A 22743-nucleotide genomic window follows, 5' to 3' on the forward strand; every position below is an offset into this window, starting at 1 on the left:
ATTACAAGTTTCATTTAGAGGTATGCATGTATATGTACATAATATGTATGTACAACCGAGAGAGGGGGAGAAACACAAGACTTCAAACTGTAGTAAAATGGCACAAAGAAAAACAGTTCACTTTCCAGGGAATTCTGATTCTCACAGAGTTCGGCTTCGGAATATTTCACTGCACTACATAACAATACAAAATATACAATTAATGATTAACACAGGCATCTGAAAAGACCAAAGAAACATGTTACTCAACATTGATGATTATCTACAGTAGATAATTCTGTGGAATATATATACATATGTAAACACAACAGAAATACAATCTACATACAAATAGAATATAATGTATATATACAAGTGTACATATACATGTATATATTGGCGAATTTGTCTCCATTTCGTAATATATTATTATCCATACATACCAAGATTAACATAACATTGCTATACACCTGCTTTGTCAATTTGTTTTTGAAAAAATAGATATATCGTGGAAGTCATCTCCCCTGTCAGGTATGACGTGCATACAGTTAACAATCACTTGTATTTCCTGGATGTGTTAAATACTCCGCCCATTTTGTTACCTGACTTTTGTCCTTTAAACAAATTAAGAATTTCAATAAAATATTTCAAAAAAAATTAAATTAGTTTTTTCCCCCCCTTAAAAGTCTTAATTTCTATTAGTTAGAGTATACGAACAACTGTTAATATGGCAAATCTCAATAGTAGCTCCAAAACATGCAGGGCCAAATTTACAAAGCCCGTTTAGGTCTTATACGTGTGTAATTACATACACTTACTATGCTTAAACACCTGCGTTTAAGAAAAACAGGCTTCGTAAATATGGTCTGTAGTGTTTCTTTTTATAAATAAATAGAAGTAGCCCTAAAACATGTAAAAGTTTCTGATTATAAATAAATGTTGTGGGTGTATAGCAGTTTATTAATCAAGGTTAGTACAGATATTGTGTGTGTGTGTGTGTGTGTGTGTGTGTGTGTGTGTGTGTGTCTGTGTGTGTGTGTCTGTGTGTGTGTGTGTGTGTGTGTGTGTGTGTCTCTATGTCTGTGTGTGTCTGTGTGTGTCTCTATGTCTATCTGTGTGTGTCTGTGTGTGTGTCTGTCTGTGTGTGTGTCTGTGTGTGTCTGTTTGTATGTTATATATATCTGTACAAAGCTATTAATGTTTAGTAAACTACAGCACTGGGTGCACGAGAAACCACAGCCAAGAACATGCACCAGTCTAGCTTTGCTACAAATCCATATCTGGGCAAGTTTAAAAGTAAAATGTCTGGAAATATGTGTTACTAGCAACAAACGAGGTCAGTCAAATTCAAAATCTACAAAACAATGTGTACAGGAAATTATATATATAATACTAGGCTATTACTACCAACTGTCATGATGGAGTTGGCCAACTTGTCGATCTCTTGACTTGTACGACTGTCCAATCGCTAGTCTCGATTCCCGTCATATACAACTCCTACAACCGATTAGTTGTTAATCTAACTGCATCAGTCTTAAGTAGGGAAAATTACAACACAACTATTGAGTTGGCAAACTTCATGATGACAGTTGATAGTCTAACCCTAGCATTACAGTCTCCAATATCCAGACCCCACCCCCTCCTCCCACACCTCCATTGATCTTTTTAACCCCTTTCCTCGTGGATGGAAATCTCCAGTAAGATCAAAATGTGTGCTGAGGAAAGGTCCGGGATTCAAACTCTAGTCCAATGGACATTAGGCATGTGTCAGAAGGTTCAATCAGATACCAACATAGTAATTTAAGTTAAAAAAAAAGAAAAAAAGTTAAAAGTTTGTTTTGTTTAATAACACCACTAGAGCACATTGATTTATTAATCATCAGCTATTGGATGTCAAACATTTGGTAATTTTGACTTTCTTCAGAGGAAACCTGCTTAATTTTTCTATTAGCAGCAAAGGATCTTTTATATGCACTTTCCACAGACAGGACAGTACATACCACAACCTTTAATATACCATTGCCTGGGATGGGGGGGGGGGGGGGGGGAGACAAAGAATAGGTCTGCTTTACATTGTTCACACATTAATAAAATAAAATCAGTACAGAATAAAACCTCTCTAAACTGGATACCCTAAAAAGAACTAACTTGGTTGTGGGTGTCCACTTTAGAAGGGTTTCCCTTTATATAGTCACGCTGAATTAATTAAGTAGGTGTCATCTGGCTCCTAGATGGGGGAAAAAAAGTTAATGTAGATGGCTGCTACCTATAGTATACATTTACCGGAACCTCATGTTACTAGCAACCAACATTTGCAGTTTTACACTATAAAATATTTTCTTAATGCACTCACATATGCAAATGTACAGGCACACACCTACATTGGCAACCATAAAATGTACAACTGTAGACCATATATAACAAATTTCATCACACAACGAGGTCCACATCGCTTAATAATACATGATAAATGTTTACAAGACACTTTAGGAAAAACTTAAAACACCTTTCCAATAAAGGTCATTGTTATACATACACGTGTGTGTATTTGACTGACGGATAACACGTCAGGATGGAGACAAGGAACATCCAAGGTCACAGACATTTAGCCAAGGTCGCAGACATTTGGCCAAGGTCACAGACATTTGCCCTTAACAGCAGTATACATATAACTTAACCAGACAAAAAAAAAAGTCCTGCACAACACACATTTCTGCCACACATGAATTTGAAATAGCACAAATCCATTCTGATGTCCAGGTCCACAGTTAGCGTTACAATGGAAAGGCAATATCACTTGCGAGTTACCCACTATGAACAACATTCCTGTGCTGAATGTATCAACTCCACTGAAACACATAATCCAAAAACATGTTGAGGTATCCATTCAATTTCAAAGCCATGTTTATTAATAACAAAAAAAATTAAGTACAAATTTGCTGCCATATAAACAAAAGCAAAAAAAAAAAAAAAAAACCATTAAAAAAAACAAACAAAAACAAATCAGTTGAAACACTAAACCAGAACCTATGTTCTCCTGTATATGTATGTGTTTTTCACGCCTGATCAGCACTATTATTATTAATTAATTACTTAATTATGACACTAAGTCCGAGAGGTTACATCATAAAGTTTTTTGCCCTCCTGCTAAAGGTAGCCCCGAACCCTGTGTGTCAAAATTGAAGTCCAAGTTGCCTTCTAAGGTCAACTCTTCCTTTATAATTCGATCTATTTCCGACTCATTCACCCCACTTATCCAGTTCTCCACGTCAATGTCTATGGGCACCCCGGTCTCCGAGTTGGTGCCGCCCATGCTGTTGATATAGGCACCACTGTCCACGGTCATCTGCAGGTGAGCCCTCTGGCTGGCCATGTGACCAATGTGAGCATTGCTGAGGCTCAGATGGTTCCCATTCATTATCGGACTGGCTGTGACCGCGATGGGGCCGTTCTGTTGCACGCTGTTGTAAGGCAGGTTCATCTGCGGGTTGCCGTTGGCCCGGCAGTACGTCATCCCGCCCTGCGTGAGGGCGGCACGGAGGATCGAGTCATTGGAAGATTGCTGTTGCTGCTGCAGCTGCTGCTGTAGAACAGAGCGGCGCTGATTCATGGGGCTGAGGGCCGGGGAGCACTGGGGAGACAGCTGGTGCGGCGAGGCTGAGATCTGCTGAGACGGGGGCGACATGTTCTGCTGTTGCTGCTGCTGCTGCTGCTGGGGGCTGTAATTGCTCCCATAGCTCTGTGGACTGGTCTGCTGTGGAGATCGAGGCGAAGACAGTTGTGATGTGTTGATGTTCAGCTGATTAGCCGAGCTCAGCTGCTGGGCCACCTCGTCCTGGAACAGGTCCTGCTGCTGCTGCTGCTGCTGCTGCTGCTGCTGCTGCTGCTGTGAGTACAGAGACTGCTGGAGGCCCATGCCCTGCTGTGACATGCCCATGCCCGGCACGCGGTTCGACATGGCCACGCGCTCCAGGCTGGCCAAGACGGGAGCCTGGGACTGGGGCGACTGGGACTGCAGCTGGTCGGGGTATGGGGGAGGGGCTGGAAGGTTGGCGAACTGGCCGTTGTAGCTCCCTTTCGAATTGTAACTCGCGTTTTGATTGAATTCCGATAAAGTCAAATCGTTTGTGGAACTGTTCTGCATGTAGGGCTCGGGTAATCCGTTGCCCACGATGTCCATGCTTTCCGACCCACCAAGGCTGATGGATGGGTCGAGTTTCATCCCACCCACCAAACTATCAACAAGCTGGTCCGTGAAACCATCGGGACTACAACCGAAGTTCGTGTCTCCCTCCTGTCCCCAAGGGATGGGCGACATCGGCGGAACCTGGTTGTCATGGAGATCTGGTTCGCCTAGAGCCTGGATGGGAGACAGGCGGCCACAGCTGCTTGCGTTGGAACTTGTCCGTGGCCGGAAGTCTCCGAAAGTGTCGAGAAAGTCCTCCGATGTCGAGTATGGACTGCCCGTTTTCTCGAGGGCAGCGCGTAAAACCTCAACCTTTTTCTTTACCCGTCCCCGTTTCTTCTCGTAATTCTTCGTTTCCATGCTGCCTGCCCTTCGCCGTGGAGTTTTCCCAGGCTTGGCGTCAGGATTAATAACCCACCAAGAACTCTTTCCCGTTCCTTCATTCTGTATTCTCATGAAGCGGCTGTGCAGCGACAGATTGTGTCGGATCGAGTTCTGCAATTACAAACAAAACAAAAATGAATGTAAATACAAGAAAATATAACTAACATAAATACAGATTATTTACACTGAACTATTAATATTTTATATACACGAATCGATTTTATCACAGACAAGACATACAAAAATGAATGTAAATACAGGAAAATATAACTAACATAAATACAGGTTATTTACATTGAACGATTAATATTTTATATACACGAATCTATTTTATCACAGACAAGACAAGACATACAAAAATGAATGTAAATACAAGAAAATATAACTAACATAAATATAGGTTATTTACATTGAACGATTAATATTTTATATACACGAATCCATTTTATCACGGACAAGACAAGACATACAAAAATGAATGTAAATACAAGAAAAAATATATATATAACATACACAAAGATTATTTACGCTGGACTATAAATTTTATATACACATATCCATTTTATAACAGACAAGACAGGACATACCACAGCCTTTAATATACTAAGAGAAAGAATACTTAGAGAACACTTGATATTGCAGAACAAATTTATTAAGCTAGCTGTTTTTGACATACAAGCATGTAACTACATACATCTACAATGCTAAAACATTTGTGTGTAAGAAAAAAACAGAGGCTTTGTAAATTGGTCCCATAATGTCTGTATAAAGGTCACTGGGATTGAATGTCAGTAATGTAATATTGAATGTCAGCAACATGATAACATTAACTTCCTGATACTATGGATGAGTGTTTTGGTTGCAGTCACACTTTCTTGTCAGTGTTAGTGTCATCCCTTTTTTCTTTCCATCAGTATATATCAAACATGGAGCACTGGCAAGTTGCAAAGTGAATGAGAAATGAAACAATTGATGAATGAATGGACCAATAAGCAAAACAATGAATGAACGAAGAAGTCCAAAAACAACTATCTGAGAAATGAAACTTGGTGGAACCTATTTACAGCTCATGCAAAATGTAACCCATTTTCCTTTCTGTGTAAACCTTTATGCCCATGTAAGTGAATGAATGAAGGAAATGTTTTATTCAACACATTTTATTTACGGCTATATGGTGTCAGACATATGGTTAAGGACCACACATATAATTAATAGAGAGGAAACCCGTTGTTGCCACTTCATGGGCTACGCTTTTCGATTAGCAGCAAGCGATCTTTTATATGCACCATCCCACAGACAGGATAGTACATACCACAGACTTTGTTATACCAGTTGTGGAGCACTGGCTGGAATGAGAAATAGCCCAATGGGGCCACCGATGAGGATTGATCCTAAACCGACCACTTTACCACTGGGCTACGTCATGCCCCACCCATGTATATGATGTCCTAAACTTAAAGTCATGCCTATAAGATTTGTATACGTGACACACGGCTAGCTCTGGGTGAGCAGAAAATTTTGCCAAATCGTCTTATTAAACTTCAACATTTGCAGAAACCCAGTTCTTTTCTAACCAAATATCACTAGAACCGGTATATGTAATTATTTTGCCAAATTAAAATAAAATTCGCCAATTGTTTTCAACACTCGCAATTGGTGAATATGGCGAGATCCAGAGCTAGACCTGGTGACAAGAATGCGATGATCATGCACAGAATGACCATGCATGCAATGACCACGCACGCAATGACCATGCACGCAATGACCACGCTCGCAATTTCAGAGACCTGAAAATTTTTGATTCTCTTATAATAAATATACATACTTGTATACATCAATGATGAAAAGATAACGGTTATTTTGTTTCACAACACTACTAGCAATGATTTACTAATCATCAGCTGTTGGATGTCAAACATTTGGTAATTATGCTGTATAGTCTTAAGGAGAGGAAACCTGCTACATTTAGTAGCAAGAGATCTTTTATAGGCAACATCTCACAGACAGGATACCATATATACAATGGCCTATTATATACCAGTCGTAGTGCACTGGCCCAATGTGCCCACCCATGGGGATCGATCCTAAACTGACCGTGCATCAGGCAAAAGCTTTACCACTGGACTATGTCCCGCACCCACATCACTGACGGTTAAAACTACGCTACTCTTAAAACAATATATTGCCATATTAAACAAACAACAATGACTGTAATAAATACCCGTACATACATGCATATTTGCACAGCTGTGTTTAAAACGGAAAAATGATGTTAGATCTACCTATCAGATATTTTACCATCAAGTTCAAGGCAGTACACACAACACAACAGCGAGACCGGCTGGTTTCAAAACATGCACTCAATGACCCCTCCTCCATGCCCATCCCTCACCAAGATCCTTGTATGTTACATTGGTCGCCATGTGACCTTTCACAGACGAAATGGGAGCAAACACCAGCAAGTCAAGTGTTTTCTATACACCAGTGGCTGATGAACTACACTGTGCAAACATGGGTAACCTTCACTTTCTACGTCATCAAAAATACAGATAGGACGCTGACTCAATCAGCAATAATCAGCCAGGCAGTGCATGATCCAATCCAACCCATTAACCCAGTTATGTATACAACTGTGACACCCAGTGTTGTTGTTGTTGTGTAATGTGTGTGAATTGTTTTTTTCCTATTAACCCAGTTACGTATACAACTGTGACACCCAGTGTTGTTGTTGTTGTGTAATGTGTGTGAATTGTATTTTTTCTATTAACCCAGGTTACGTATACAACTGTGACAACCAGTGTTGTTGTTGTGTAATGTGTGTGAATTGTATTTTTTCTATTAACCCAGGTTACGTATACAACTGTGACAACCAGTGTTGTATAATGTATGTGTATTGTATTTTTTCTATTAACCCAGTTACATATATAACTGTGACAACCAGTGTTGTTGTTGTTGTACGTGTGTGTATTTAATTTTTTATTTTATTTTTACAAACCCAGTTACAGTACAATACTGTGACAACCTGTGTTGTTGTGTAATATAAGTGTATTGTATTTTACTGTTCTATTTCACTGGTATTATTGTTTAAATTATGTTGTCAAATGCAGTCTTGTTGTGTATTGTATTTTTTACTGTCCTATTTCACTAGTAGTACCGTTTACATTCTGCTGTCAGTTATAAGACATGTACCTATAAACTCACTTTTACCCTCTTTTTTTTGCCATTCCTCCCCCCCCCCCCCCCCCCACCTCTAAAATAAAAATAAAATATTAAAAAATCACATTCTGCTACATTAAAGAGACATGTTTGTTTGTCACTCTTTAGAATAAAATATTTGTGACTAGTATTCTTTTTAATGATTAAACTTACAGGTAAAATTATAAATGTTTAGTTAAACATGTGTTTTTATTATCCTACCGTAAAATAATTTGTAGTACTAGCTCATTTTATTTCCTAATGTATATTTTTTCTGTACATACTAAATTACTGGAAGGTAATTAATTCACAGGAAAAACAATTAATCTATATGTAAATGTATCAAAAGTTCATTATGCAAATTAACTGTTGAAGAATTACCTCAGTGCAACCTACCAACTTAAAAGTTTTATTTATTAACCATCAGCTACTGGGTGTCAAACATTTGGTAATTCTGACAGTCTTAAACAGGAAATCTGCTACATTTATCGATTGGTAGCAAGGGATCTTTTGTATGCACCATCCCACAGACAGGATAACACATACCACAGCCTTTCATATATCAGTCATGATGCACTGGCTGGAACAAGAAATAGCCCAATGGGCCCACCGATAGGGATTGATCCTAGACTGACTGTGCATCAGGTGAGTACTTTACCCCTGGGCTACGTCCTGCCCTAAACCTAACAACGTGGGAAATTACTGCACCATACTATACCTCAAGTTTGATCAAAACGCAGTTATCAGATTTTGCAATTAGATGATAGAATCGATGTAAATGTAAAGACAGAATGTAACTCAGTCAAATGCACACACACACACACACACACAGGCACACACACACACACACACACGCAGGCACACACACACACACACACACAGACAAAAGCCCAAACTCAAACACGCACGCACGCATGCACACACACACACACAAACACGCAGGCACACACACACAGACACAAAAACCCAAACACGCATGGATGCATACACACCCCAACACACATGCACACACACACACACACAACACACACACACACACACACACACACACAAACACAACACACACACACACACACATATATATGCACACACACACACATACATATATGCAAACACACACACACACACACATACACATACACACATATGCACACACACAGACACATTTTATTTCAAGTCTTGAAACCCCCCCCCCAAAAAAAACCTGGTTTTATTTTTAAAATGGACTCTTTTTTTTAATGGGTAACAGATAATGAGAGGAAATTTTATATGCACCATCACATAGACTAATAAAATCTATCACTGTTCTAACCCGAGGGACAAATTGTTTTTTTGTGAGGGCCAAGGTTTACTAACGGTGATTGATTTTTTTTTGCGTATGTAGAAATTGTCCAGCACTGGGGTGCTAGACAGATTTATCTAGCACCGTGCAAAAGCTGGCTAATTCAGTCCAGTGGGCAAGAAAGGATAAATTAATACATACTTAGGCCACTTGTGGAGCAGAGTCTATAACAAGACCATATAGTCCACTGGATGTTACAAACAGTAAATGCAAGTGTTTAAGCACTGGGTCAACAATGTTAGTTTTTGTTTTTTTATAAATTCACTGTCAAAACACATGTACCACCAATTGGTGGTTGTTATGTGGATAAAATTCAATTGTTTGTCTTCCAGGTGACAGCTTGACACTACAGGCGACACACCGGACATAAGCTATACACTACCGCTGACACCTGACATGAGCAATACTAAAATAGGTAATATACTAGTCACAACAAGTTAAAAAAAAAAAAAAAAAAAAAAAATGTTTTATTTAACGATGCACTCAACACATTTTATTTATGGTTATATGGAGTCAGACATATGGTTAAGGACCACACAGATTTTGAGAGGAAACCCGCTGTCACCACTACATGGGCTACTCTTTCTGATTAGCAGCAAGGGATCTTTTATTTGCGCTTCCCACAGGCAGGATAGCACAAACCATGGCCTTTGTTGAACCAGTTATGGATCACTGGTCGGTGCAAGTGGTTTACACCTACCCACTGAGCCTTGCGGAGCACTCACTCAGGGTTTGGAGTCGGTATCTGGATTAAAAATCCCATGCCTCGACTGGGATCCGAACCCAGTACCTACCAGCCTGTAGACCGATGGCCTAACCACGACGCCACCGAGGCCGGTCACACAAGTTAAGGGCCTGTATCGAATTTTACCTTCTTTTTTTTCTTCAAAAATTAAAACTGTGTAGGTTACAGACTTAAATAAAGCATTTCAGATTGCATGTACATGAGCCTTTTACTCACTGCTGGTAAAAAATGTACATAACAAATACATAAAAAATCTCCAAGATTGTTTTGACTTTTTAAAACTTTTGTTTCTGACTAAGCAGGGCACCTGTCTGAAAACTGCATGGTGCACGTGAAAGTCCTTTTTTATGTCAATACTTTTCCTGTTTGATTAGGGATGGGAGGGTATAAATTTCTTTGCAATGTGGCTTCGGATAACCATGCCACCAAAACGTAAATGGTGCATTCTGGACTGTGGTCGAGCCCCGCCATGTCTGAATGATAGCACATCCATGAGACAAGTAGTGAGATGCCTGCAAGTGAACCATTCCCTCATGCATTAACTGCAAGAGCGTTTCCACACCACTGGCACAGTGAATAGGCTACCCATCTTGGACGCAGTGTCTATGTGGCCCTTAATTTCTTATGACTGGTATACAAGGTTTATACAGTTATACAACTACTTATGTGTTAAGTGTGTAGTTACTAAATTACCGGTGTCTGTATGAAGATTATAAAAAATATTGAAACCTTTTATCATCTAGCTAGACATTTAACCAGCCTCATGGGGCCGACTATTTCTTTTGTAAAATTTTAATTGTCCTTTGAGCATATACATATTAATAACTGGCTTGAGTCAGTTTCCCATGCTAATTTTATACCGTGTTAACACAGCCGTTTTTAACACCCACATATACTTTAATCCTTCTAGTATTTCTAAGTACTAGTACTATATAATAGTAATACTCAGAAGAAAATTTCAAGTGGTCAACAATATCCTACAACTGGATATTTGTGGTTTCATACATCTAATGTTCAATGGCCTACGTCAAAGTCCAATCACTCCATACAACCGTATTTAAAATGTGCTGAGTGCGTTGTTACATTAAACATTTCTTCCTTTCTTCTTTCTAATGTTCAACAGATTAATAAATAATACAAAGCATATAGGTTTTAAGACTATTTTGACTTTATTTTCTTTCCGTCTTTCTGCAAAGAAACAAAACACAAACACAACACACATGCATGCACGCACGCACACACACACACAGCACACGCGCACATGCACACACGCACATACACACACAGCCACCACATCATTGTTAAGCACTGGCAGGGTTAGCTCTGGGTGAGCGAAACAATTCACCAAATTGTTTATTAAACTTCAAAAATTGCAGAAATTGTCAGTTATTTTCTTTAAAAATTTCAACTATTACATGAAATTATTTCACCAAACTAAAATAAAATTTGCAAACTGCTTTCAAAATTCGCAATTGGCGAATTTGGTGAGTGCCAGAGCTAGCCCTGACTGGCAGAACTTACTGAAGGAAGGAAGGAAGGAAGGAAGGAAGGAAGGAAGGAAATGTTTTATTTAACTACGCACTCAACACATTTTATTTACGGGTTATATGGTGTCAGACATATAGTTAAGGACCACACAGATATTGAGAGAGGAAACCCACTGTCGCCACTTCATAGGCTATTCTTTTCAATTAATAGCAAGGGATCTTTTATATGCACCATCCCATTGACAAGATAGCACATACCATGGCCTTTGATGTACCAGTTGTGGTGCACTGGCTGGAGCAAGAAATAGCCCAATGGGCCCACTGATGGGGATCGATCCCAAACAGACTGTGCATCAAGCGCTTTACCACTGGACTACGTCTCGCCCCAGCAAAACTTACTGAAGCATTTCACAGTATTTTGCTAGTAGCAAAACTCTAATCTACAATATTATGAATGAACCAGGTGACACTGTATGGCATTAGAGGTGGACTACAGAGGATGGCATCATTAGCTGCCACTACTGATCTTGAAATATAGTCAATTAGTCAGGGAACATTTCGTTCAGTATCGCGTCGCGATCTGCTACACAATTTTAAAACATTAAACAGTGGTTGCTAATCACTTTTCAATTGACTAGAAATACTGCTAACCAAGATTTTGAAAGCAAAATGTTCCCTGCTAGCCCATAAAAGAAATGAACCATCCAGCTAGTGCCATACCTAGACAGATTGGTGGTCAGTGTTTCTTCCAGACAAATTGTTTGGGGTATGGTGCTATGTAATTGAATGCAACCACAGTCAACAGATGGTATGTGGGGAAACCCCCAGAAAGAAAATGGGTTACGTTTAGGGTCAGGGTTAAGATAAGCCCGTTTTGTCAAAAGGTTAAAAAAAAAAAAAAAAAAAAAAAAAAAAAAAAAAAAAAAAAAAAAAAAAAAAAAAAAAAAAAAAAAAAAAAACAACAACATTTGGGTATGGCGCCATACCCTCTGGCAGAAACCCTGGTGGTGGTAGTGGTGTATGTGAGAGTGTGTGTGTGTGTGTGTGTGTGGTGTGTGTACATGCGTGCGTGTGTGTGTGTGGTGGGGGTGTTGGAGGCAAATATATTTTTAAATACTAACAATCTAAAAAATGCCTGTTTAGTTTGTAACTTCTCTTTTGTCTAGTTAGAGACAACCTATAACTTTACCCCGATTCCTTTTTTTTTCTGCCTGTTCCTCTCCCCCACCCCATTATCCCCCCACCCCATTATCCCCCCCCCCCCCCCACCCCCATTATTTTCGGCTAGATACGATCAATCCAGCCAGCCATCATGTCTGCAATCCCAGACAGAAAGTATGAGAGCCTGTATTCCAGCAAACATTACTGTGACGGTGGCAGACAGTTAAAGTGTTCATTGACTGAATGCTGGCCAACAGGCCGGGCAGTCGTTAACGATCGGGTAATAATACATGTACCAGTGTAATCGGTTGCTGACACTGTACTAATAATCAATATCTCGCTATCCATGTGCCTCAAAATACAGGTGCACGACATTCATTCAGAGATAATGGGTCGAACTTACGAAACCGGTTTTTCCTTAAATCCAGGTGTTTAGCCTTTGTAAATATTACGTAGTTATAGTTACACCTGTATGTGTAAGACAAAAACATGATTTGTCAATTTCGGCCCGTGGTGTATTGCGTGGTTAAACTTTTTCAGCGATTGTATTGGTCTCCACACAATACTAGGTTCAGTTAGCATCAGTTGCTAATCCATTTAAAAATAAATTAGCAAATTATATCATAGGCACACAGGCTCCCATTTCCGTGCAGAGAGGAAAGGCCGATTTTGCCCAAATTAAAAGGAAATACCTGAATCTGGATAACATCTGTTCATATTTACATTACAACCAAACAGTTGAATCACTACACATGTTTACACCCATGGATTACAACTAATATTGCGAGTAGAATGATGGAAAAACATGGTGAAAGGTCATTTTCCCCAAACGTCTCCATCTCCAGCACTGGGAGGGTGGGGTCAGTTAACATCCCTGACCCCCCCACCAAATCTCAAACACTTAAATAGCAGCTAATATTTACCATGTTAAAGTTATATAATGATCTTGATACGATAATGAACAAAATGTTCCCTCATAATATTATACTTGTACTTTTGAAAATATAAACACTTGCATGTTTTAATGTGCATAAACATGATTTGCCAAATATGAAATGAAACAGAATTTGGTTATGATTTCACCAAACACTTAAATGGAGAAATAGTTGTCGATCTGTCTGGCTAAAATTTGCAGTGTTCCAATAATCAATTAAACTTAAAATTTGCAGTGTTCCAATAATAAATTAAACTTAAAGTTTGCAGTGTTCCAATAATCAATTAAAGTTAAAGTTTGTTTTTGTCTAACAACACTACTAGAGCACACTCACTTATTAATCGTCGACTATTGGATGTCAAACATTGGGTAATTCTGACACATATTCTTAAAGAGGAAACCAGCTACATTTTTCCATTAGTAGCAAGTGATCTTTTATATATGCATCATCGCTAATATAGGATCCATAGCACATGTCACAGCCTTTGATATACCAATTGTGATGTACTGGCTGGAACAAGAAATAGCCCAATGGGCCAACCGACAGGGATTGATCCTAGACAGACTGTGCATCAGGTGAGTACTTTACCACTGGGCTACATCCCACCTCACATTCATTAGGTCACAGAGAAATGTCAGCACATGCAGCAAGATGTGTTTGGGACACCAGAATAACAATGCACAGTCTTAAAGAATGTAGAGTGCAGCTTACATGCTATTTTTTCTGACCTGTATGCTATTAGCTGCATGTAGCTTGAGTGTCTTCTTGCCCTACCCTGTTTGTAAAATTGTGAGAGGATAGGTCAAAAGCATACTATTTGTAAATGTCACAAATTGTCAATTTTGATGAGCACATGGTTGCATGCCTTGTACTGTGTCTTAAAGTCATCACTACTAATTTCTTAAGCGAGAGAGAGAGAGAGAGAGAGAGAGAGAGACACAGAGAGAGAGAGAGACACAGAAAGAGAGAGAGAGAGAGACAGTGAGAGAGAGAGAGAGAGAGAGAGAGAGAGAGAGAGAGAGACAGACAGACAGACAGAGAGAGGGACAGAGACAGAGACAGACAGAGAGACATGGCAGTTATATTAATTCACCTTTCAACCTGGGTGAGGGAGAATGAACAACAGACAGTGTTGGAGCTCCCTCTCCTCTCCCATTCTGATGCCTGTGAAATCTAATAATTTTCAGGTTCTTTCATGACATAAAACTTACCTGTAACATGTTAGTGATCGACCGATACAATTAAACGCTACAATAAGGCGTAGTAAAAAAAATTGTTTGGTTCCGGTTACCCGACCGTCCCTAAATTTTTGGTGCCGACCCTAAACTTTTTTTTTAACCTTTTCCCCACCCTTTTTTTTTCCACCTGTTTTATTTAATAATCCATTAATATCAATCCTAATTTTCGTCGACTCTAAAAGCAACAACTGCAGAGAGATGCCACAAGATCTGTCAGTCCAAGATCTCGTTACCAGAAGACCCGGAACACTTCGCGCAATTTTACTTCCGAAGAGTTCCAAATGAATAGCTTCCGAGAGCCATTCGGAACTCCTCGTACATTTCCACGAAATATAAGCGTAGCGGAATGTGACGAGGTGTTCCGATTTCTTGAATGTCGTTTCATTTGAAATTGATTTAAATACATGTGTAATATTATTTGATTTGAATGAGCACATTTTTGACATTCTACTCTGTAAATGGAAGACGCCATTGACACCACATGCTCTCGGACGTGTTCTCGTACTCATTCGGAACTACTCGGAACTTGTGAATCCAATCTTCAAAATGTTACGCTAGTTTACTGTTAAAAAGCAGAATGATACAAATTTCCAGTCTATTTTGGTAGGGGAATTCCCTAAAACGTAATCGAACTTCTAGAAATACCGAGTTACGATTCAATGTTAAACATAAAGAGTAAACATGAAAATAGCCGATTATGCTGAAAAGATTACTTAAATTAAATATTTAGACATCAACTCTATCAATATTTTGCATTTGTTTGACAAATAACCCCTGTATTTATTATTAAATATGATGATATCCATGGCATTTGAAATGAACTGGTAGTACCCAAAACCTTAAGAAATGACAACTCTTTTCACATTTAATAGCGTCTGCAGTGCTGTAGTTGTGAGGGGGTGTAACCATGTTGTGGATCAGACCTTTAAAAGCAAAAATACAAACCTGTTTTACCTCTTTGTCAACAGTGCAAAGATACTGTGCAGTGTCCTTATGGACGACCAAAAGGAAAACTGTTTTCCTGAAAATAGTTGTTTTCTTTTGATATCTCTGCTATGAGGATAGTTAGTATGGAGATCTTTTTGTTAACTTATTTTGTTAATTTTTATTGACATCTTCGTTGTGTTCATGATGTACATTTTGTTACTGCAATACTGGCAATGAAATAGGCCGGGAAGATCAGTGTTGTTGCTGTAGTTGTGAGGGGGTGTAACCATGTTGTGGATCAGACCTTTGATATTAAAACTGTTTTCCAATGAACAAATTATAGTGTTATTTTAGTGTTATCGTAGTTTATAACCTTACCGTGTAGTATTAGACTTGGGTGGTGTTTACATTAATACCGATTGTGGTTTGACTAGGTTACGACATGGTGGTTTTTTTTTATAGAAAATAATTAATGATTCTCATTAGAGTATGTATTGTCAGTTGCACTGTAACACAAAGAAAGAGCTTTTAATATATTAATCTGCTATACTATTCAGGAAATATTAGCTAAAAAATGGGGGAGGGGGGCGGAAACAAAAAAAAAACTTTTCCCTACCTACCTACCCTATTTGTTTTTGGCATGTAACAGGAACCAAACAATTTTTTTTACTTGGCCTAAGCGCAGATCTGACATTTTTTAAATTGACGGGGTGGCTGTGTGGGGTGGGTGTGTGGGGTGTGTGGGGTGGGTGGTTGTGGGGGATGGGGATGGCATTACATTTATGTTCAGTATTAATATATAATTCAATGACTTCATAAGGAAGACGGGTAATCATCATATACAATCTGGTGAATGACTCCATACAACTTTGGTTATGACCAGCATGTTTGTTAGAAACTGCCTGCTGCCACAGTTTGCCTTTAGCAAGGAGTGCCCATCTGTAGGTGTTGCTTCGAAAAACTGTAATAAACAGTGCTGTAACAGATCAATAATTTTCTAGGCAAGGGGAGCTACATTTAAAAACAAAAGATTCTAGAAGGAACATCTACTAGTATTCCAGTGATATATACATATATATGTAGGGATGTAATATATAGAGGATATTTCATGGTTTTTTGGTCAAATATGATTTATATCTCATCGAGTGAAGTTTACAATCTCACGAGTTGCGCTTGCGAATTTTTTTTTATATTATATAACTTTTGGCAGTTTACCTTCATTTTTAAAATGCCAGCAGCAAAATAGTTCCGTCTTTCTTACAGTGATGATAACACTTTCTACAGTGACGATAACGCATTTTAGAGTGAAATTTTAACTCTAAAATGTGTTATTGTCACCGACTGACTGATAACACTTTTATTTCACTGATATTTTAAGATATTTCACTAAATGTTATATAATATGTTAGTATGTTGGTGTTTCTGGGACAAATTGATATTTAGTCTATATAATTTGATGGTAATATGTCAAGACATTTTTTTTTTTTTTTTTTTAGCCTGCTTTCCATTAAAGTGATTCTGCTTGCGATGTATTGTGCATGTTTCCACATGTGGAAATGTCTTATTTCATGTCTGTGTTTTTGAAAGTGGATTACTATACAAAATTTGACGTTGTCGAAGTGTACTTTTATAGGCCGCTAGTAAATAATTTGCGTTATGATATCACCGTGCTGGATAAATACTTATCGATTAACTCTTTTTTTTCCCAGTGCGCTGAATGCCCGCACAGGGAATATCATATATGGAAAAAGTACTATGTACATGTAATGTATACTCACTTACAGAATCATGCGCAAAATCGTATTAATTAATGAAAAGCAGACCTCATTGATACAGAAATGTTTCGTAAAAACATTTATGGGAGTTGGTATGGGTTTAAAAGTTAATAAGTTTTCACATTAGTTTTAACATTATTCATTATAGACTTCCATGCCAATTCATCGGCTCCCTTTTCACGTAAATGGATCACAGAGCTGTACGACATTGCAGGAAATGTACATACATACAGTACCTGTGCTAGATATGTACATTTATTGACTGTATGCCAGCTCAACTGGCCTGCTCTCTGTCGGATTGGCATTTTGTCAGCACCACTTAAAATAATCACTGTGCAGGTAAGTTAAGTATTTTAGGAGATTACTATACGACAGATGTACGGCACAGCTAATGTTAATAACTTAATACCACCCCACTCAAATTCCAAAATGTAGTACATGTAGAACGGGAAAAAAAAAAAAAAGTTTCACTTTTATAGGAGAAAAACGAAAGCCACGTCTATACATGCATACTAATAATTATGTAAATACTGCCCTGCCAACAATTAACTTTAGCCACTTACTATACAGTGAAGCATATAAAAAAAGAGACAATTGAGAAAACTGTTTTGGAAACTTTACATCCACTAGGCTCCCTCCCCACCACATATTGTTTCATATTGCATCCCATAACAGTGATAGAATTAAGCAGAATCTTTTACTAGTCCAACGGACAAATACATCTAGAAATTTACTTGTCTGCCAATATTTACATTTATCCAAATAAATGGTTTGTTTTAGTCAAGTACAAGGGGTGGGACGTAGCCCATTGATAAAGCACTTGCCCGATTCACGGTTGGTCTGGGATTGATCCCCGTTGGTGGGTTATTAGGCTATTTCTTGCTCCAGCCAGTGCACCACTACTGGTATATTAAAAACCAAGGTATGTGCTATCCTGTTTAAGTAACAGTCACATAAAAGGTCCCTTGCTACTAATGGACAAATTTAGCAGGTTTTAGCCTGTCAGAATTACCAAATGTTTGACATCCAATAGCCGATGATTAATAAATCAATGCTCTAGTGGTGTCATTAAACAAACTTTACCCACAATAACCCTCCTCCAGTGTTATCATGGGTGCACAAATCGGTTGTCTGCACGCCCGGGACAACCAAAATATGTTGCGAGCAACCATTCTTTGTCAAACAGTTGCCCGACGGGCAACCAAGAAAATCATAAAACAAGTAAAATGAAAAACAAAACTTCCCGACACTCAGGCAGTCATGGTCAATTCAAAAGTATAGAAACTGATAACTTGACTGACAGGTAATATAAATATCCACCCTAACACTGCCATCCACTCAGCGTCCACCGTGCATGATTTTGACGAGTTCAATGCAGACAGATATGTTTCAGAATGGTGGCTATTAGCAAAGGGCACAAGACATGTGAAAGGCCACAAACTACACCAACATCCATCCAGTTCTGAGCTAAAAATTTGGCTAAGCCATTTTCTATCTTCCGAAGTGAACAATCGGTTACATAATCTATCCGACACCTAACATATAATAAATATTAACAGGGATCTCGCGACTGGTAACGAGAAGCGGTGTCATCAAGAATTCAGCATAACAATGTTTGCTTATTTTAATAATCACAGTTATTAATTTTAACGGCAACATGTATGCAAGAAAAGTCTGAAAAATCTGTAGCGTGTTATTTTAACTCTGTAAAGTCTTTGAGCCAAAGTAATAAAAACAGACCGAAATTGCGTGTCAGTTTCAATACACATGCTAGTTCAGGGCCAAAGACGAGTAGGCTAGGGCCGAGTTCAGCTAGACTGAGCAAAACAAAAAACGTCCGCTAAACTGGTTTATGCGCTTCACGTTAAATCCAATGTTCACGTTGAGAACCAATCGTATAGTTCGTGAACGTTTGGAAAACGTTCGTTGGCTGTTCTCAGTGTGCATATAGTAAATCTTGATGTAAATTTGTGAGAAAAAACCCCACCACCAAATAGTTGTTCGCATCAATGAATACTTAATTGCGGTTTCGTTTGTTTATTTCCGTTGTCTTTGTTAATTTCGCACTCATGCATTTCGCGATCGTGGGAAAGGAACATGCAGTATTTATACAAATTGCGGTTAAACATACACTGAATACAATTAGTTAAAAATAATCATGATATTTGTTAGATGAAATATTATATAAATTTGTTGATTGTGAGTTAGCTAGATTTTAAAAAGACCGTAAAATTTGAATTCATTATCTTTTTAATAAAAACCTTTTGACGTAAATGGATAGTTGTCATATGGTGGAGTCAGCATTCTTAGGCTACGTATTTTACAAGCTGAAATCAACAACAAGCATTTTAACACAACGCGGAAATCAACAAGATGGCGCCAATTACGAAATTGTTGGGTGTGGAATAGATGGGTTATTTTAAAATACAATTAAAAGCAGTTCAGACCAAAATAAAGATTGCTATTTTACAGAAATAATGAGCACTGTTTAAAAACAAGAAGAAGAGTATTGGCTCTCAGATTTTTATTAATGCCATAGGCCTTAGAATTTTGGGTGTGTTTGCAGAGGGCATTGGCTTCCAACTCTGCGTATCTCCCCTCACCCACTGAAAAATCAAAGTAATATATTAACTGCCCCTACCCCCATTGCTGTCTTTGATTTTGATCGGGGATATTTTTGTTATTCAGATGTATTCCAGTTTGTACATAATTAGCTGAAAAAGATACATTTTCATATTCATATATAAATACTCTATACAGTACTACACAAAACAATTTTGGCTAATTCATTTTCATTATGGCAAAATTTTTGGCAACAGGTATTTTTAATCCTGGATGAGCCCTGAGTTCATCAAAGTATTATGACTGTGACAGCCCAAGCGAGATCAAACCACCTCTGTGGATCCATTCAGCTGATTGGGTTGTTTCTCGTTCCAACCAGTGCACAACAACTGGACAAAGGTTGTGGTATGTGCCTTCCTGTCTGTGGGAAAGTGCATATAAAAGATCCCTTGCTGCATTAGGAAAAATGTAGCGGGTTTCCTCTGATTTTTACGAGTCAGAATTACTAAATGTTTGACATCCAATAGCAATGATTAATTAATCAATGTGCTCTAGTGGTGTCAAGTAATGATAATAATAAAAACATTGTAAATTTCAGTTTCATTTTAAAGACAGTTCAAAATTATATTCATAAAATGTTTTATGAAATATGTGGGCAACCAAGAGATGATGTTGAGCAACCAAACTTCAGCTACTGGTTGCCCACCGGGCAACTATTACAATTTCACATTTGTGCAACACTGGTTATGTAATCGTTGCACAGCTACCAAAACTGTATCATTATGGTTTGTTTTGTTTACATTTGCTCTGATGTAAACTGCTGTATATTACATTTGTTAGTCGACTGATTCTTTACATTGTAAGTTATCAATTATCAAGACTGATTCCTGCATGCACCCAGGAGAACAAATAAAGGGAGTGTTCCTTAACAAGAAAGAAGGAGCAAGGAAATGTTTTTATTTAACGATGCACTCAACACATTTTATTTACGGTTACATGGCGTCAGACATATGGTTAAGGACCACACACATACTGGTCTATTCTTTTCGATTAGCAGCAAGGGATCTTTTATATGCACCATCCCACAGACAGGATAGTACATACCACGGCCTTTGTTACACCAGTTGTGGAGCACTGGCTGGAACGAGAAATAGCCCAATGGGTGCACTGACGGGGATCGATCCCAGACCGACTGCACATCAAGTGAACACTTTACCACTGGGCTACGTCCCGCCACCCCCACCCCCTCTTAACAAGATCTCACCACATTTAAAAAATATGGAATTTTCGTGTCCCGACATTTGGTCCATTTTCTACGGTGTAATAAATACTGTCTAATGATCTACATTTTAAGTATCATTTGCAGCGTTGCATGTTCTCAAATTTCTTTCTTTTTTTCAAATTCTGTATTGGCTACATGTAGGACTGAAACGCTTGCAAATTTCACACACACAAAGCTGTGTGAAAATAAATCATACCTATATATATCTGCTTCAACTGCCAAACTAATGCCATCTTAATGAGAACATGAATAAGTCATGTAATCAACTTGCTAGCTGCCTTATGGGCTGCTTCCTAAATGTAACCGGAAAATGACCCATATACAACAAGATGACCACAGGAGACGCGCAATTTAACTTGCGAGGCTCATTCTTGGCTGACATAATGTCACAGGTCCTCAAGATATAATGGCCATTACACCATAGAAGGCATAATATGATATCCAGGCTTCCTTTGTAAAATACCTTAGCCTGCAATCAATACCATATGCCGGGATACAAATGTACCACGTCCACAATAAAACCAGCGTCAAAGACAAATGATGAAACTTCACAGATGAAACCATATATTCTCGATTAAGTGTATGTTTAATTTGTAAATGTAAAGCTAAACCTTAGGCCTAAACAAATAAATTATGTCGTGAGCACTGTATGGGACAGGGGCGAGATGTAGCCCAGTGGTAAAGCACTCGCTTGATGCATGGTCCGTTTTGGATCAATCCCCATCGGTGGACCCACTGGGCTATTTCTCGTTTCGAAAAACAAAGAAGCACTATAGAACACATTGATTTATCAATCATCAGCTATTGGATGTCAAACATATAGTCATTTTGAAACAGTCATAAAGAGGAAACCTGCTACATTTTTCCATTAGTAGCAATATTAAAGGATCTTTTATATGCACCATCCCATAGACAGGATAGCACATACCACGGCCTTTGATACATCAGTCGTGGTGTATTGGCTGAATCGAGAAATAGCTCAATGGGCCCACTGATGGGGATCGATCCTAGACCGACCGTGCATCAGGCATGTGCTTTACCAATGGGCTATAGTCCCACCCCATTTCTCATTCCAAAGGCCGTGGTATATGTTATCCTGTCTATGGGATGGTGCATATAAAAGTTCCCTTGCTACTAATGAATAAAATGTTGCGGGTTTCCTATAAAGTCTAAAATTACCAAATGTTTGACAGCCTATAGTCGATGATTAATAAATCAATGTGCTCTAGTGGTATCATTAAAGAAAGATTTTTTTTTTTTAAATGGATGGGATAAGAAAAACTCTAATCAGACAATGGGTCCACTGAGGGGGATCGATCCTACAACCCAAGCAAGTGCTTTACCAACCAAAAGTTAAATTCAGCACTGAATTTTGATCAACTACCTGTACAAACCCTGGAATCTCCAGATATATATAAGGTATTTGCCAGTAACAGTAAAAAAGCTAAGAACAGCTGTAATTATCTTTGTCTAATAACTAGGGCCAGTGCCTACAAGGTTGTCATTTTTAAACCCCCCCAAAAACCCTCTACATCAACACAGGCT

At 38.5% G+C, this 22743-nt stretch overlaps 1 protein-coding gene across 1 annotated transcript in view; it reads right to left on the reverse strand.

The window, feature by feature from the left end:
• Nucleotides 1-1910: 1910 nt before the first annotated feature.
• Nucleotides 1911-22743, reverse strand: part of LOC121370502 (forkhead box protein O-like) — a 30432-nt gene continuing 9599 nt past the window's right edge. Inside the window, exon 2 of the mRNA XM_041495780.1 lies at nt 1911-4660. Within this exon, the coding sequence (XP_041351714.1) occupies nt 3104-4660 (1557 nt within the window). The 3' untranslated portion in view covers nt 1911-3103. The remainder of the gene's footprint in view (nt 4661-22743) is intronic.

The sequence above is a fragment of the Gigantopelta aegis genome, chromosome 4 (assembly GCF_016097555.1).
Source record: "Gigantopelta aegis isolate Gae_Host chromosome 4, Gae_host_genome, whole genome shotgun sequence".
NCBI classification, from domain to species: domain Eukaryota; kingdom Metazoa; phylum Mollusca; class Gastropoda; order Neomphalida; family Peltospiridae; genus Gigantopelta; species Gigantopelta aegis.